Source organism: Lithobates pipiens, unplaced genomic scaffold (assembly GCF_037356315.1).
Source record: "Lithobates pipiens isolate NorthernLeopardFrog02 unplaced genomic scaffold, aLitPip1_a1.2 Scaffold_8, whole genome shotgun sequence".
Classification (NCBI taxonomy): domain Eukaryota; kingdom Metazoa; phylum Chordata; class Amphibia; order Anura; family Ranidae; genus Lithobates; species Lithobates pipiens.
Genome location: NW_027507903.1, coordinates 690,336,415 through 690,354,583, shown reverse-complemented (window position 1 = coordinate 690,354,583; position 18,169 = coordinate 690,336,415). Strand labels below are relative to the sequence as shown.

Sequence of the window (18,169 nt, the reverse complement as noted above, 5' to 3'; positions counted from 1 at the left end):
TATGACAGGTGAGAGTATATGTAATGCAGGATGGACAGGGTTGGCAAGGTGTCGCATTAAACCTAATTGAACTTGTATTGTTTTAAAGAGGAAGTAAACTCTGATGGGTTTACTTCCTCTTTGTCTCCCTGCAAAGGTAAAGCATAATGGGCTACTATGAATCGTATAGTAGCCCATTATGTGCCACTTACTTGACACAGGAGCCAGAGATGTCACCGCTGTCCCCTGTAGTCCGGAGCATCCATCTTCTGGGTATCACTGCTCCGGCCACTCACAGCTTCGGTGCAGCGATGACATCACTCCCAAGCATGCGCAGGGAGTCGCCACTAATGGCATATCTCCATTAGCAGTGGCATGCTGCTAACGGCGATAGTGCGCCTGCGTGCCACTGTCTATGGCGCACGCACCATAGACAGCTGTCACTGTCTTTAAGTAAATATCTCATAAACCGTGTAGGTTTAGGAGATATTTCTTGGACCTACAGGTAATCCTTAATCTAGGCTTACCTGTAGGTCAAAGTGCTTTGTAAGGGTTTACAACCACTTTAAGTATATTCTAGTTTTGAAACATTGATTCTTTCTAAAAAATGGGGGGGGTGCAGTTTGCCATATTCGCCCTGAGCACCAAATGGCCTTGTCCCAGCACTGACAGGCACACACCTAGAATCTGGAGCCTTGACTCCTCTTTCTGATGGAGGTTCAGATGGATGCATGGGGCACAAGGCTCAGAACCCTGAGCAACAATCATGAGGGTCTCCTAGGAATACAGCTATAAATATGGAGGTTCTGTATAATAGACAAGTGGCTGTGATTGTATTGCTCTGCTCGGCATGCTGAGTGATGTCATTGTGTTATGGTGACTGACTGCCGGCATCCTGGAGAAGTGTTACTCTGCTTCCCTTTTACATTGTTCCTGAACTCTGTAGCCTTTTCCTTCATCCACAATTTTATACCCAAATATATTTTATTCTGTAAACTCCCTCAGTAAAGATTGTTTAACCCCTTAGTGACTGAGGGGAAAACTAATGTTAATGCCTGAACACAATTTTGCAACTTTGACCCGTGTTAGTAAATCTGTACATATCATCCCAACTACATTGTGTATCCAGGAGGATTATACCGGATTCATTTCAGGATAAATTGGGCTTCTTTTGGTAACACTGGCACTAACACTGTTAGTTGTTGTTTGTACCAGTAGTACTGCCTGAAAAACACACATTTTGCTTTATCTTACCTAAAAAATCTGACATACTAATTTAGAAAATGTTTAACCACTTCCTGACCGTCTCACACTGATATATGTCGGCACTTTAAAGAGAGATATCATTGTTATGACAGCAGCTAACTATCATAACCCCGGTATCCTCTTCTTAAATGAGCGGTCCGGTTTCTGATAAAAGCGGTCTCTGCGACAGATTCACCGCACAATCACTTTTATCGGTGGCGGGAGAGGGGCCCCCCTCCCGCCGCTCTCCAGTGCCCTCCGCCTCTTACCAGAGCCGTTGTAGCGGCGGAGGAGATTGCGTGTTCTCCCGTGTGTGGTATGGAGCTGAATGAGGGGAAGATCCCCACCTGTCTCCAATCTATTGCAGGGCAGAAGCCACTTCAAAACATAATTTTTGTGTAAATATGAGATGTCAGATCTTTTTGATTCCAGATCTCATATATAAGAGGACCTGTCCTGCTTCTTTCTATTATAAGGGATGTTTACATTCCTTGTACTAGGAATAAAAGTGACACCTTTTTTTTTAAAAGAAGAGTGTAAAAGAAAAAAAAAAATATATATAAAATAAATAAGAAAAAATGTAAACGCGCTCCGTCCCGTGCAGAAGCAAACGCATACGTGAGCAGCGCCCGCATATAAAAAAAGGTGTTCAAAGCATACGTGAGGTATCGCCGCGATCGGTAGAGTGAGATCAATAATTCTAGCCCTTGATCTCCTCTGTAACTCAAAACATGCAACCTGCAGAATTTATTAAACATCACCTATGGAGATTTTTAAGGGTAAAAGTTTGTCATCATTCCACAAGTGGGCGCATCTTTGAAGCGTGACATGTTGGGTATCAATTTTTTTTTTTTTTTTTTTTTTTAAAGCATTTTATTGGGAAGTAAAAACAAAAAGGGAACAATACAAGCAACGAAGAAAATGAGTAACAAATAAAGAAAAGATGGACCGTCCGGTCTTACAGAAACAAGCACCTTCAAGGCGAAGACAGCTAAATTCGCATACATCTAGTGAAGTTAGTAGGTATACATTAACAATTACATTTACAAGCAAGGCGATATAGTCAAGTCACAATCTCCCTAAAATTAGATAAAACAGCCTAATCACAACTAAGGACCCAGGGAGGGAGGATCTATACGCCCATTACCATAGGAAAACGTTGTGCGGTATCCGGATTCGATATGCCTTCGATGTTTCCTAAAAAAAAAAAAGAAAAACACCTAGGGCCCGGGACTCTAATAGCCCATGGAGGTTATGTGGGGCTCGCGGTGTATATTGTATAATGCTAAGAACGCATATTTCAACTTATTCCAATGATGACATTTAGTTGTTGCCAATAGGGTGGTCTTCATACTTATTGTGATCTATTAAACCAAGTTTCTGCAGGTTATATGATAAAGTGTACGGCTTGGTAATCTGAGGGATGAAAGGTCCAAAGAAGGTATGGGGTAGGGGGGAATGGAGAAAGATAGGGTGGGCCTCGAAACAGAAAAGGGATATGGGAAGGGAAAGACAGGAGGAGAGAAGAGAAAAGAAAAAAAAAAAAAAAAAAGGGGGGGTGGGGGTAGGGGAAGTATAGATCCCTTCCGGAATGAGGATGGGGTTATCCTTCTACCACGTTAATGACTCATCCTCCTCCCCCACCTCAAATGCCACTATGTTGGGTATCAATTTACTCGCCGTAACATTATCTTTCACAATATAAAAAAATGGTCTAACTTTACTGTTGTCTTATTTTATTTAAAAAAAAAAAAAAAAAAAAATGTATTTTTTCCAAATAAAGTGTGCTTGTAAGAAAGTACGGTGTGACAGAAAGTATTGCACGACCACCATTTTATTCTCTAGGGTGTTAGAAAAAAATATATAATGTCTAAGTAATTTTCTAGCAAAAAAAAAATGTTTTTAACTTGTAAACACCAAATCTCAGAAAGAGGTTCGATCCTTAAGTTGCTAAAAATAAAAATACCCAAAATACACCAACCCCGACACCTGACCCTAAAACTAAATCTGGCACTGACCCAGATCTAACCTTGATCTAGTTATTTTTTTTTTCTTTATTAGAAAGAACACAATGTATGATACAATATATCCTGTATGTATACAATATATTAAATAATTAATATACCCTGTATGTATACAATGTATTATATTTTGTGTCCTGTATGTATACAATATATTAAATAATGGATCCTGTATGTATACAATGTATTATATAATATATCCTGTATGTATACAATGTATTATATAATATATCCTGTATGTATACAATGTATTATATAATATATCCTGTATGTATACAATGTATTATATAATATATCCTGTATGTATACAATGTATTATATAATATATCCTGTATGTATACAATGTATTATATAATATATCCTGTATGTATAAAATGTATTATATAATATATCCTGTATGTATAAAATGTATTATATAATGGATCCTGTATGTATACAATGTATTATATGATGGATCCTGTATGTATACAATGTATTATATAATATATCCTGTATGTATACAATGTATTATATAATGGATCCTGTATGTATACAACGTATTATATAATATATCCTGTATGTATACAATGTATTATACTTTGTGTCCTGTATGTATACAATGTATTATATAATATATCCTGTATGTATACAATGTATTATATAATGGATCCTGTATGTATACAATGTATTATATAATGGATCCTGTATGTATACAATGTATTATATAATGGATCCTGTATGTATACAATGTATTATATAATGGATCCTGTATGTATACAATGTGTCTTTCTCTCCATTTGGAAAAGAAAGAAAACATAGGGGTGAGCTGCACGGACACAATTTACTATGATTGCCAGAGAATATCACAGCGATCATGTGACAGGGAACCGGGAGTCCCGGATTCTGATCGGTAGTACAATCCCCGGGGATCTTAGTGAGATCCTAGTCTCTGTGCAGCGCTCTCCCAGCATAAAGGGAGGTACCCAAATATGTGGCCCCCAGAATAAAGACCCTTTTTGTGAGGCCCCATAAGTGCGTACTGTCAGTGGGAAGGGGATCATCCAGTTGAAATCTCCTGATTGGTCACTGGCTTTCCCTGGGTGACATTCCTAGTTGTTCCTCACACAGATTTTTATCAGGAATTGGTAGGAAATGGTCATTATAGATGGGAGCTCACCATGTTTTTTTCTCTCCTGGAGGTCATCTGCGGGTCCCATCAGACCAATCAGTGTAAAGACATGAATGGTGACATCCAGAGCCCCTTCTTCTCCATATGTGTCTATCAGGGTGTCCTTGGTGGTGATCCAGTCTGCATTTTCTAGTCTTCCTCGGGGGATGGGACGATTATCTCCATAGGAGAAATCAGACAATTTGTTCCTAAATCTCTTGAAGTCACTTCCTTTCAGATCCTCCAGAGAATATATGAGAAGATCCCCGGGGGTTTGTTTCCTCTTTCCCAGGACACCAGGAGCCGACCCTGTAGAGAGGACAATCATTAAACATAAGGCCTCATACACACGGACGTTTTAAAAAATGGGCTGTAAAGCTAGTAACAACAACTGGGAAAAAAAGCAGAGTTAAAAACGCAATTTTATTTAGTGTTTTGATTTGGCGTCAATTTGCGTTTAACAACGTTTTTAAGCGTTAACGCTAAGGCATGTTTAAAAAAAAAAATCCCTCTGATATTTTCCACTCTCAAACTACCCACATAAATATTTGTAAAGCTTAAAAACGCTGACGCTAAAAAAAAGTTGGTATATCGTTTATGAGCGTTTTTGAGCTTTTTTCAGTGTCAGCGTCAAAACTGCTCTAACGCTGGAGCCTCTGAAGGCGCTGGTCCTTGTTTGTTTTTTTTGGAGCTTAAAGCCCCATACACACTATCACTTTTTTTTTTCCTTCAGATTTACCAAAAACATAATATGAGGTCAAATCTTAGGAGTTTCAATGTGTATGCAATCAGGCAGGCCCTTCTACTACATGGTTTTGGTAAATCTGAAGGAAAAACTCAGCAGAAAAACGGATAGTGTGTATGGAGCTTAAAAACGACCATGCCTGTTACAGCTCAAAAACGCCATGGTGTGTATGAGCCCATTGAATAACATGGAGTTGCCTTCTTAAGCAGCAAAAAAAAGCTCAAAAAAGCTGCTGTAAAAACGTCCATGTGTATGAGGCCTTGAATAATGATGTGTCTGATGAGTGTGAACTAAGAACACCGATTACCCCCAAATCTCCCATCAGTATGTGTCATGTGACACGGGCTGTGTTCTCCTTAGGGTTATAGACAAAGGATTCCCCCGACCACTACACAAATAGCTATACAATTTGGGGTCCTGCAGTCATTATGGATCACTGGACCATCTCAGAAGATCATTTCCATCAATGATAAATAAAATCTGAAGAGACGGGAATGTGATTGTGGAATTGATGAAAAGCTCCTGAACTCTTCTAATGGGTGGACTGACCAGATGTCTACAGGAAATGTCCAGACTATGGAGACATGAGATGTTCTATCATCTAATTCCAATCTCTGGAGATGTGAGATGGAGGAAAACATTGGAAAGAATTGTCAGGATCAGCAGTCATACCTTGTGGGGAGGAGGATGAGGAGGAAGAGGTCGCCATGACATCAGAAGATGACCCGAGATGACATCACCTGGAAGGAGCACAAACAATAATAAACGTATTTGTAATGTGATGAATGGAAACAATAAGGAGGATTTTGTTCCCTTCTGTGGCTGACTGGTTGACCAAATAGAAGGTATTAGAATTGGATGGATTTCTGTCATTTACAACCCATAAATATAAGAGGGTCAATCAGAACCTTCATCCCGGCATTCATCTGATTGGTATATCGGGGTCACAAAGGAATATTACCCTGTTTAGGGACACAATTTATATAGGCTTGGACTTTTAGGTGTCACCTCCACAAATCTGTTCCATTCACAGCCAAGACTGGTACTAATCAGCACCAAAGTATCAGCCAGTAAGATGTCTACAGAGAGGTCAGGTGATAAAAATGAGAGGACCCCAAAATGGAAGCCGTGTGGTCAGCAGAGACCTCCATTCACTAATAAGATGCTTCCAAGAGAATTCTTCAGGAAGGTCGGAATTTATTCATTATAAAAACAGGTTAAAACACAAACACCACATTGTGTGGCTCTTTAGTCGCCACTTTGTCAGGGAAAGGTGTGCAGGACACTTTAATGGGTGGGATCTGTGTGTGTCCTTCAGACCAGACTATACTGTACAGTATACGGATATGTCAGGTTTTTCTGATAATAAATGATAATTATTGATATAAATTCTGAAGGAGATATGAAGAATAACCTTCTGATGAACCACATGCTACAAATGTTATAAAACTAAAGACTCTGAGAGTCGGCTGTGAAAGGAAAGTTTACATTCAGAGCAATGAGTTACAAGGACACATTTAATCCAGCAGACAATGTGTTATAATGGTCCTCACACAACACCGGTATAAATAGGATTTATTTTTATATTAGATATTTTTACAAGTCCAGCAAAAGAAATACAAAAGAGTCCGGTAACGAAGTGTGACATAAGAAGAAAGGGGCTGATTTATGAAAGCCGTGCGCCATCAGTAGAGGCGGACGACGAGACGCAATGCATATTCTCCTATTTACAAAATGGTGCACCGGGAACAGAACGCTAATCCCCATTTACTATAGTGATCTCGGCACACAGCATAATGCAATCTGTGCGCCACTATGGACATGGCACACGGCATCTTCAATATTAACAGAAGATGGAGGTGCAAATATTATGGGGTGATGTGAGGAAGTTTAGTAACAACTGCCCAAAATAGAATGAGAAATAATTTTCAGAGAAAGCCTGCTGTGCCTGCAAGTATGTTTAGAACTGTGTAAGATCAATGTGCATGCGCAAGCGGCTCTTGTGCACGTTCAAATGTGTTTGTTCACTGTGTGGCCAAAATCTTAGTAAAAGTCAAGCCTCACAAATTAAATTGCGTGGGTTGAACGGGCGCACCTCTAAACTTGACAATTTTCTTAATTTTTTTAATGATATTTGCACACAGGTCATGTTAGCGTGTTATGCTGCCAACATGTGACATGCAGTTTACTTATAGTCAATAATTAATGAATTTATTTATTCATTTATAATTATTTATTCACTTTTTGAATATAATCAACTGTTATTAATCACTATATTAATTTAATCATATTTAATTTTTGAGCATTTATCACAATTTTGATTGTATATGAATTGTTCTATCTGATTTCACTTAATCTATTGGAATTATCTGATTCATTTTCATTTACTTGCACAAACAGTAATAGCCTCAGTGGGGGTAGGTAGCGCAGCTAATTTTGGTCTTTATATGCATTGTATTTTGGATGTGTATCACATCCTGGTAGCTGCAGCTGTAACTGGGTTTTTGTTTTTTAATCTTTTAGATTAGGAGCGCAGTCATTTTTTTCTCTTATGTGACATGCACCTTGTTAAAATTATGTAAAAAGACTCTCGCTCCTCTAGCTGCTCCTAAAAGGGCATTTAACCTTTGCCCTCTAATGACTTGTACACACGGTCGGACATTCCGACCACAAAATCTGTCGGATTTTGTCCGAAACCTGTGTTGCTACACGCGGTTGGACAAAGTTGTCGGAATTTCCGGTCGTCGAGAACGCCGTGACGTAAACCGTGTACTACGAGACTAGAAAAGGGAAGTTTAGCACCACGTCCGGCACCCTTTGGGCTCCTTCTGCTGATCTCGTGTTTATGGCGTGTTAGTAGAAGTTTGGTAAGAGACAATTTGTGCTTTTCAGACTTGTGCTTCAGATCAATACTGATCTTCAGTTTGTGCTTGTCGGTGCATACCTGCTTATAAGTGCGTGTAGTCAGTTCGCATTTGTTGGTCATTGTGGACTATATCTTGGTAAAGTACGCTTTGATTTCCAGTGCTTATTGTCTGCTCGTTTCTGGTTTTCAGGTTGTTCTTTCAGGCCTTGCTGTTTATCGCTGCTTTCTGTTGTCCGGTCTGAAAAGCCGACCGCTTTGAAGCCATGTTTCGTGCACAGACTCGGAGAGTTCGTGCTGTGCAGGGGCTTGGTGTTGGGCTTTTAGCTTTGACACAAGTCCAAGCCCAGTCCATGAACAGGGCGAGGAGGAGTTCATGGAACAAGAATTGGTTGCGCCAGCGTGATCAATTCTTGCACATGCTTTTTCTTCGTGAGATCAGGGAGAATAATCCTGAGGATTTCAGGAATCATCTCCGGATGACGGACCCCGTTTTTCGCTGTCTGTTGGCTTTGCTGACCCCTTATATCAGCAGGCAGGATACCTGCATGCGGCAAGCCATCACTCCGGAGGAGAGGCTAGTTGCCACGTTGCAGTACTTGACGACTGGGAGAAGTCTTCAGGACCTCAAGTTCTTGACAGGCATCTCCCCCCAGGCTCTGGGGATCATTATTCGAGAGACCTGTTCTGCCGTTATTCAGGTCCTGCAGAAGGACTATATGAAAGTAAGTTTTCTTCTTTAACATCACATTCTATGTATTTAATGTTTGCTAATGTTTTGTATTTCTTTCATTGTTCCCTAATTACCATGATTGCAATATGCTGTAATTGATATGTTGTGCCCCTTTGTCCTCATGCATGCTGGAAGCTTTTCAAGTTCCTTTTTTGTCCTTCATGCATATTTGCCTTCACTAACCTCCCCAGCATGCTCTTCTGGGCCCATATACACCTATAGCATAGTCACTTAGCAATGTATTTTGTCAGCTCCATAGAAGTGCTTTCCCCTAAACAACCCCTAAAATCGGTATGTAGCGCCAACACTAGACTAAGTGTGCACTATACATATGTAAATTTAGTTTTCCAGAACTGTAACAGAGTTCTGGGGGTTAATTGTACAGGTTTTTACTTTGTCCTCTCGTTACTGTCATTACTGGTATGCTTAGTGCACATCTGCTGTGTCTCCGCTATGTGCTATCCCCACTGTGCCAAAAGAGAAGGGGCGGGGAATAGACTAGAAAGAATGTCAGGGGTGAGAGGAGTTTCACGCATGCGCACTGTATATAAAACCTAACACACGTGTGTTGTATGTAAGATCTGTGAGCGGAGCAAGGAGTAGCGGAAGCGATGATCTTTCGAATGAAGGTACAATTTTAACTTGGTACATCACTGGCCTATACTGCTTCTAGATTGAGGCCTGTATTGGGACAAGATTAGAAGAGTTTAGCCTGACATTAGGGTTTGTCTTGTGTTGTGTCTTGCAGAGAATATGGATCCCTTCAAGGAACCACATTTTCTTGGCATATTCATTGATATGCTCAGGGAGCTACCCTGCCTGTAGCAGATGAACCACCCCTTTTTAAGGACCTAAGAAAGAGGAAGGTAGCGCTGGAGAAACTGCTTGCTTTGGTGAAGATGATGGTCCCTACGGCAGACATCAGCTATGTGAAGGCCAAAATTGGTGGCCTGAGGAGTACATATCTGAGGGTGCGCAGGAAGGTCCAGGAGACCATGAGATCAGGAGATCCAGATGACATTTATGTCCCCAGGATGTTGTACTATGAGAGGCTGCATTTTCTGGCAGACCAGAGGGATCACAGTCCAGCACTCTCCAGTCTTCCTTCAAGGCTTCCTTCACCTCCAGCTGAGGCTTTCGATGTCCAACCTGGGCCTTCCAGGCAGCAACATATGGAGGGCCCAGCTTGAGTCAGGTATAGCATTGTTCAACATATTTATTGTCGTACATTTAATGATGTTAACTAGATGTTTGTTAAATCAGAACTTACTGATCAATACTAAGTGTTTTACATATAAATAGACAGTAGGGACCAAAAATGATTGGGACAAGAATGAAAAATGCTGGGCTCAGAATGATAGTCTGTTCTATTTATTAACATTCAATTTGCAACAGTCATGAGCTGAAAATTGTGTGATTGATGAACAAAAAACTAAAACTATGTCCCATTTTCATACACAGGAAGACCTCAGCTGGGAGGGGGCTGTGGCAAGTGGCAGCCGGGAGGGGGCTGTGGCAAGTGGCAGCCGGGAGGGGGCTGTGGCAAGTGGCAGCCGGGAGGAGGCTGTGGCAAGTGGCAGCCAGGAGGTCGACCATCGCTCGCCTCCACCTCCTGCCACAACTACAAGAGCAGAGCCACAGCCTAGAAGGAAGCCTGGAGGGAAATGTCTAAGGAAGACCAGAGAGTGATGGCCTGGGTTCAGTCTGGTCTGACAGAAGATGCAGCCTCTTGTAGGACCACAGCCTGGGGACATAGATGTCATCTGCTCTTCCTGATCTCTTAGACTTCTGGACCAGACTGTTCTCCCTTTCATATGGACTCCTTGACCAGTTTCTCCAGCGTTGCCTTCCTGTTTATTTGATTATGCCACCTAATAAACAAAAGTGAGGTACGGCAGGGCTGTGTGGATTGGTTGTGCCACATCTGGAAAAAATGGTTTATAAAAAGAGAAATCCCCTGGAGGTGGATTTTAAAGGCACGTACAACTTGATTGGAAAACAATCAAAATATTTTATTACATAAAACAGACAAGAAAGTAATATAAAATATACATAAACTGTATATCTCTGGGTACAATTATAGAGACACTGTTGATAACAATCTGAACCACACAAGTTTATATATAATCCATGTAGGTATAGTCATCCTACGCGTTTCAGAGCTTAATAAAACATCTCCTTCTTCAGGGGTGTAGATACAACATTAAGATGCAATCTATTGAATAACGGAGGATAGGGCTGACACAACTAATCGATTAATCAACAACTAATCGATTATGAAATGAATCGATTACTATTTTCATAATCGATTAATCGGCCAATAACATAATGGGGTTAAAAAAAACTTAAATGAGCCCTTTATAGTACAAAAAGAGCAAATAATTTCTACTGTAAATATTACTTTCACTGTTCTACATTAAAAAAAAATGAACCCCTTATAGTAGTGATTATCTGCTTTTTTCTACTATAAAGGGCTCATTTTTGTTTTTTAACCCCATTATGTTACTAAACGTCTTAGACCTGGTTCACTTCTATATGTTTATTGGTGCTTGTTGCAGAAATACACTACAATTCATTTACATGGTTTCCTATGGGACACGTTCACATCTGAAAGGGTCAGAGACTTTCAACGCAAAACTGTGCTTTATTGGTTCAATAAACTTCAATGGAGAAGCTGCAGAAAAGCGTGTAATGCATTTGCAGCAATTTGTGTTTTTTAATCTGCCCAAAAAAAATGCAAAAACTCAAATTGCAGTAAAATCACGTGAGCAAAAATCAAAGCGTACTGCAAAAAGCACGGCAGAAACAGATCAAAAGCAAACTGCATTAGGTGTGTACCGAGCCTTATGCTGGTCACACAGATCAATTTTCAGATGAGAATATTCAGACGAAAAATCTTTGTACATTCGCTGAATGAAAGAATTTTGTTTGAAATTTTCACTTGTTTTTTACATTCTGTTTTTAAAATGAATGTAATTTCTGGATGAAAACCACATACACTGTCAGAAAACTTCTTAGTCAAAGGAATTTTCAATGATTTCCAAATTTTCTTGTCACTGTGGTTGAAAATGAACGTCAATTTGACCCACTTTTTTTTTTAGGTTATTAACCCATTAATCGATTAATCAAAACAATAATCGGCCAACTAATCGATTATGAAAATAATCGTTAGTTGCAGCCCTAACGGAGGACAAGATGTTAGAGCCAGGAGATAACCAAACAAGTACAATAGTAAGGGTAAAAACAATAGATTGCAAAAAAAGATTACAAATAATACTCACAGAACTTGTAGCAGGGTCAAAAATATCCCAGAATAATTGTTAATTAAAAACAAGAAACAGCAGGTGACCTCTTATGAGTAGTTAATTTTGCCAGTGTTCAAGGCACATGAAGAGAGGTAGAGGGAAAGGGCAGGTGGCGTTGCACAGTGCAGGTGTATCAGAGACCTTCTGTAAGTTGTAAAGGCCAAAAGGAAGTCCAAAAAACAGGAAATCCAAAAGGGGGCCACCCTGGAGAACCCCTAAAAAGAGAAAATAACAGGGAGAAAATAGCAAACAAGGAGCCACTTAGAAGGGAAACACTGGGGTTGAAAATAAAATGCCGGGTCAAAGAACAGAGGAAGGGAAAAATAAATAAATAATATATATATATATATATATATATATATATATATAAGATTTTTTAGTGCAGAGTACACTGGGTACGGAACTGTAAATAAGTAGATAAATGCACCAATATATGATATATATTGTAATGTGCACAGGAAATATATATTGGAAAAAAGTATGAAAAATTATAAATACTTGCACATATGTACCCCTCCATGTTTGCACGAGCATATATATATATATATATATATATATATATATATATATATATATATATATATGTTTAACAGTAAAATAAAGATACTGGATAGAGATGGACGAACTTCCAACGGGACGTTTCGCGAACGTGACCGAAAGTTTGCGGCGGGCCCCATTGACTTCAATGGCAAGCGAACTTTAAAAGCCTACAGGTCATATTTTCAGCCCCAAAATACTTACTAGCTGTGCACACATAGTCCCACCACATGGACACTGACATCTGGGATCGACAACTACAAGCATTCTTTTTTATCAGTGAAATTTTGACAATTCTGGACTGTGGAGAGCATGAAGGCCATGGAGGAGAGGAAAGGTCATGATAGGCTATGAAGAGGGTGCAGGAGATGATCACCAGCACTGTGATACAGCACTGACACCAACACCGTGATACAGTGCACTGACAGCAGCACTGTGATAGAGTGCACTGACACCAGCACCGTGATAGAGTGCACTGACACCAGCACCGTGATAGAGTGCACTGACACCAGCACCGTGATAGAGAGCACTGACACCAGCACCGTGATAGAGAGCACTGACACCAGCACCGTGATAGAGAGCACTGACACCAGCACCGTGATAGAGAGCACTGACACCAGCACCGTGATAGAGAGCACTGACACCAGCACCGTGATAGAGAGCACTGACACCAGCACCGTGATAGAGAGCACTGACACCAGCACCGTGATATAGAGCACTGACACCAGCACCGTGATATAGAGCACTGACACCAGCACCGTGATATAGAGCACTGACACCAGCACCGTGATAGAGAGCACTGACTGCAGCACCATGATAGAGTGCACTGACACCAGCACCGTGATATAGAGCACTGACACCAGCACCGTGATATAGAGCACTGACACCAGCACTGTGATCTACAGCACTGACACCAGCACCTTGATATAGAGCACTGACACCAGCACCGTGATATAGAGCACTGACAGCAGCACCTTGATATAGAGCACTGACACCAGCACCGTGATAGAGTGCACTGACACCAGCACCGTGATAGAGAGCACTGACACCAGCACCGAGATTGAGAGCACTGACAGCAGCACTGAGTTTAAGAGCACTGACAGCCAGGGGCGGATCCAGAGTCCAGCCTCGGGAGGGGCACTGCTATAAAATATTTTTTGGGGCAGTTTATATGGGAAATACCTGGTATTGGCACTTCAATCATCATGGCACCATGGTTGTTATGGTGTCAGGATGATTGAAGCGCATAATTTCTTTTATTACATTGTAATATAAAATTAAATGGTTCAACTCACCATAATGCAGAATCAGTGGGAGCCCTGAGGAAGTCACTTGACATGTCGCTTGCCACTTGCCACGTCACCTGCCACACATTGCGGATTGTCACTTGCCGCGTCCCCTGCCACACACTGCGGATGGTCACTTGCCACGTCCTTGTCACCAAATGCAGATTGCCACTTGCTACGTAGCCTGCCACACATTAGATTGTCACTTGCCATGTCACCTGCGGTGGGTGGAGCCAACACTAACTCTGGGACGGCGGAGGCCTGTAGCGTGGAGAAGATGGAGGGAGGAGGGTGCGTGCTGGTGGGTGGGGCCAACACAGTCAGGGACGGACTCGGCGGAGAAAGAAGAATGCTGGCTCTGCCGTCACAGAATGACTGTGGATGTGGATTTCAGCCGCTGGATGTGTGACTGTAAGTAACTTCTCTCCTCTCCCTCCCTGGCCTGTTCTCCAGCAGCTCCAACACTCCATACAGTGACTGTGAGGCTCTGAGAGTGAGACTGGAGTCCGACGTGACTCACTGATGTCACTCGTTGCTAGACGCCAGGCGGCCCAGGCATTTGCAACGAGTGCAGGGGAAGAGGCTCCACCCACCTTTTCCTGCTGCTGTTATCGAGTCTCTCTCTCTCTGTGCCGCTGATCGGCTGATGTGAGAGTGACTCAGCAGAGGCAGCAGCTGCAGAGCACCTGAAGTGCAACTCAGACAGCAGCACTGTGATAGAGTGCACTGACACCAGCACCGTGATGAAGAGCACTGGCACCAGCACTGTGATCTAGAGCACTGACACCAGCACCGCGATAGAGTGCACTGACACCAGCACTGAGAGAGCACTGACACCAGCACCGTGATATGGAGCAATGACACCAGCACCGTGATAGAGTGCACTGACACCAGCACCATGATAGAGTGCACTCACACCAGCACCGTGATATAGAGCACTGACACCAGCACCGTGATATAGAGCACTGACACCAGCACCATGATATAGAGCACTGACACCAGCACCGTGGTAGAGAGCACTGACACCAGCACTGTGATATAGAGCACTGACACCAGCACCGTGATAGAGTGCACTGACACCAGCACCGTGAGAGCACTGACACCAGCACCGTGATATAGAGCACTGACACCAGCAACGTGATATAGAGCACTGAAACCAGCACCGAGATAGAGAGCACTGACACCAGCACCGTGATCGAGAGCACTGACAGCAGCACTGATACCAGCAACTCATGGCTGGGCCCCAAAAATATGACACCGCTCAACCTCTTCAAACAGGAGGGTACGGGCATATAGTACAGTGTGCTTTTTTTGTACAAGGAAGTGAGCCAAATGTAAAAAAAAGGTCTGTGTGCTCGATTGAATAAATTGTTTATAGAGATATACATGGTCTACTGGTCACCTGTGTTGAATTCCTCCGAGATCCATGCCTCATTCATTTTTAGAAATGTGAGGTAGTCAACACTGTCGTGAGCTAGGTGAGTGCGCTTATTGGTCACGATCCCCCCTGCTGCACTGAACGTCCTTTCGTACAGGACATTGGACGAGGGGCAAGCCAACAGTTCCATTGCAAATTGGCAAGCTCTAGCCATAGGTCAAGCCTGCCCACCCAGTAGTCCAGGGGTTCATCACTCCTCAGAGCGTCTACTTCGGCCGTTAACCCGATGTAGTCAGACACCTGTCAGTCTAGGCGTTCCCTGATGCTGGATCTGGATGAGACCCGTCGATGGGTCGGCTGAAAGAATGACCTCATATCAGAAGTCACCAACACATCTTCAAACCGCCCTCTTCTTGCAGGCGCTGTTGGATTGGTACCCGCAACTCTTTCTCTGGGAGTGGGAATTGCTCCTCTGCCAGCGCACGCAAAAGCAGAATGCAGCATTTCTCGAAGCAAGGCCTGGAAGTGCTCCATTCTGACAGCCCTCTGTGACGGCGGTAACATTTCCGCCATTTTGTGTTTGTACCGGGGGTCTAAGTATGTTGCCACCCAGTACTGGTCCTTGACCCTTATGCTTTTTATACGGGGTCCCTGTTAAAACACTGGAGCATGAAGGCCCCCATTTGCACTAAACTGGAAGCGGTGTGGTGGCCTGGCTCCTGCTCATCATCCAGGATAATGTTGTCCCCCTCGTTATCCTCTCCCCATCCACACACAATAACAGGGATCCCAGAAAGGTTTAAAGCATGCTCTTCTTGCTCCTCCTCATCCGCCCCGGCACCATCCTCCTCTTCAGACTCCTGTTGTTGACTTGTCTCAGATAGAGTAGCCCCCCTGGGAATTCATCCAGCATTGCGACTTCCTCATCCTCCTGCTCCTGCATGGCTTGATCAATGACACGGCACAATTCACGCTCCATAAAGAAGGCATAAGGTACCATGTCACTGATGGCGCCATGGCTGCGACTGACCAGTTTGGTGATCTCATGAAATGGCCGCAAAAGTCTGCATGTGCCGTGCATGAGCAGCCACTGGCGCAGTGAAAAAAACCCTAGCTCCCCAGAACCTGTTCTGCCGCAGAGTTCATACAGGTAGACGTTAAATGCACGAGTTCCATTGCGTCGGGCAATCGCAAATAAGACGTCTGACCAGCAGATTGTGTCGCCGCTGAATGTCAGCAAGGCAAGCCATGGCCGTGTAAGATCTTCTGAAATGGGCAGAGATTTTCCTTGCCTGACGCAAGATGTCCTGGACCCCAGGGTATTTGACAAGCAGATTGGCACCATTGTCACACACCACTTTACCAACTGTCAAATTGAGTGGTGTTAGCCACTGATCTGCCTGTCAACGCAAAGATGAAAGGAGTGCAGGGCCAGTGTGGCTCTTGGCTTCCAGGCACAACAGATGCAGCACAGCATGGCAACGTCTCACCTGGCACGTTGAATCATTTCTGGGGAGCTTGAGTGGCGCAGCGGAAGAGACGCTAGCAGCGGAAAAGGAGGAGTCAGCCAAGGAGGAGAGGGAGGAGGATGGAGTAGGAGGAGGAGAAGAAGAGCCAGGCCTGCATGCAATCCATGGCGGTAAAACCAAATCTACACAGGTGCCACGGGTTACATGCTTGACGGCCGTCAGAAGGTTCACCCAGTGGGCAGTAAAAGTGATATACCTTCCTTTCCCGTGTTTGCTAGACCACGTGTCTGTGGTCAGATGTATCTTGGCACCAACACTGTGTGCCAGATATACATTCACTTGCCGCTGAACATGGCCATATAGCTCTGGGATGCCCTTCTGTGAGAAATACTTCCTTCCTGGGACCTTCCATTGTGGTGTTCCAATGGCCACAAATTTTCGAAAGGCCTCTGAGTCCACCAGTTTATATGGCAGTAGCTGGTGGGCTATCAGTTCTGACAAGCCAGGCGTCAACCATTGGGCAAGAGGGTTATCCGGCATCATAATTTTTTTACGTTCAAACATTAGGCCCACGGAAGCCTGCCTTTTTCCAGAAAAACATGGATGGCGTGATGGAAGGTGGAGTGGAGGACAATTGTGAGGAGAGAGGAGAAGAAGTAGTAGAAGACGAGGCTGGACGGTGAGAGCCTGGAGTGTGGCTTTGTGGGTTCCGTTGCCCCCACTGGGCTCGGTGATGGGAGCTCATGTGCCTTGTTAAGGCAGTCATTCCTAGGTGAGTGCTGGGCTTACCGCAACTTATGCGTTGATTGCAAAGACTGCAGATGGCAACACTATTGTCAGCAGCAAACACGTTAAGAAAACCCACACTGTGGAGCCATGTGCCGGCATCCTGGGAGCGCCAGATGTGACCGTACATGGTTGATGCCTCGCTCCTGATACATTAGCAGTCTGCTTGGCCCCTCCTGTGCAATCTAAGTTCTGCCTGCTTCTCCTCCCTATCTGCTGGTCCATATCTCCCTCTGAACTCCCCTCCTCTTGTGGGCACCCAGGTGACATCACTAGACACGTCCTCATCAACGTCACCTTCCCCACCGCTATAATTAGAGATCTCGGAGTAGGCAGCAACAGCGGAGGGACACCTCCTCCTTGGGCTGAACTGGGTACTATTGTCAGACTGCTGAGTGGCATTTGTTGCTTCCTCCTCTTCCTGATCGAATGCCAAGAGTGGCTGCGCATCGTAAATTTCTTGATATGAATCGGAAAATAATTCCTGTGACTCCAGCGGAAGGTATGGTGGTGGTGGTGGTGTTGATGGTAGTGTCTTTGGGGGTGCACATAGCAGAGAGTGAAGAAGAGGGTGCAGATCGAGAGGATGAGGAGGGTGCAGAAGAGTAAGGCTGAGTGAGCCACTCAACCAAGTCTGGTGTGTCCTTTGACGTAATCGCACGCACCTTCTGCAGT

At 43.4% G+C, this 18,169-nt stretch overlaps 1 protein-coding gene across 10 annotated transcripts in view; it reads right to left on the bottom strand.

The window, feature by feature from the left end:
* Positions 1–18,169, bottom strand: part of LOC143963519 (NACHT, LRR and PYD domains-containing protein 3-like) — a 190,255-nt gene that overhangs the window by 68,414 nt on the left and 103,672 nt on the right. For 7 of the 10 annotated variants that reach the window (XM_077473187.1, XM_077473180.1, XM_077473183.1 and 4 more), the window contains 2 exons: positions 5,810–5,877; positions 4,402–4,701 (listed from right to left, as the gene is read on the bottom strand). In XM_077473187.1, coding sequence (XP_077329313.1) covers positions 4,402–4,701; positions 5,810–5,846 — 337 coding nt within the window. In that variant the 5' untranslated portion in view covers positions 5,847–5,877. Of the gene's footprint in view, positions 1–4,401; positions 4,702–5,809; positions 5,878–12,014; positions 12,254–18,169 lie in introns of all 10 variants that reach the window. The other 3 variants (XM_077473188.1, XM_077473189.1, XM_077473181.1) reach the window with 2 other exon arrangements.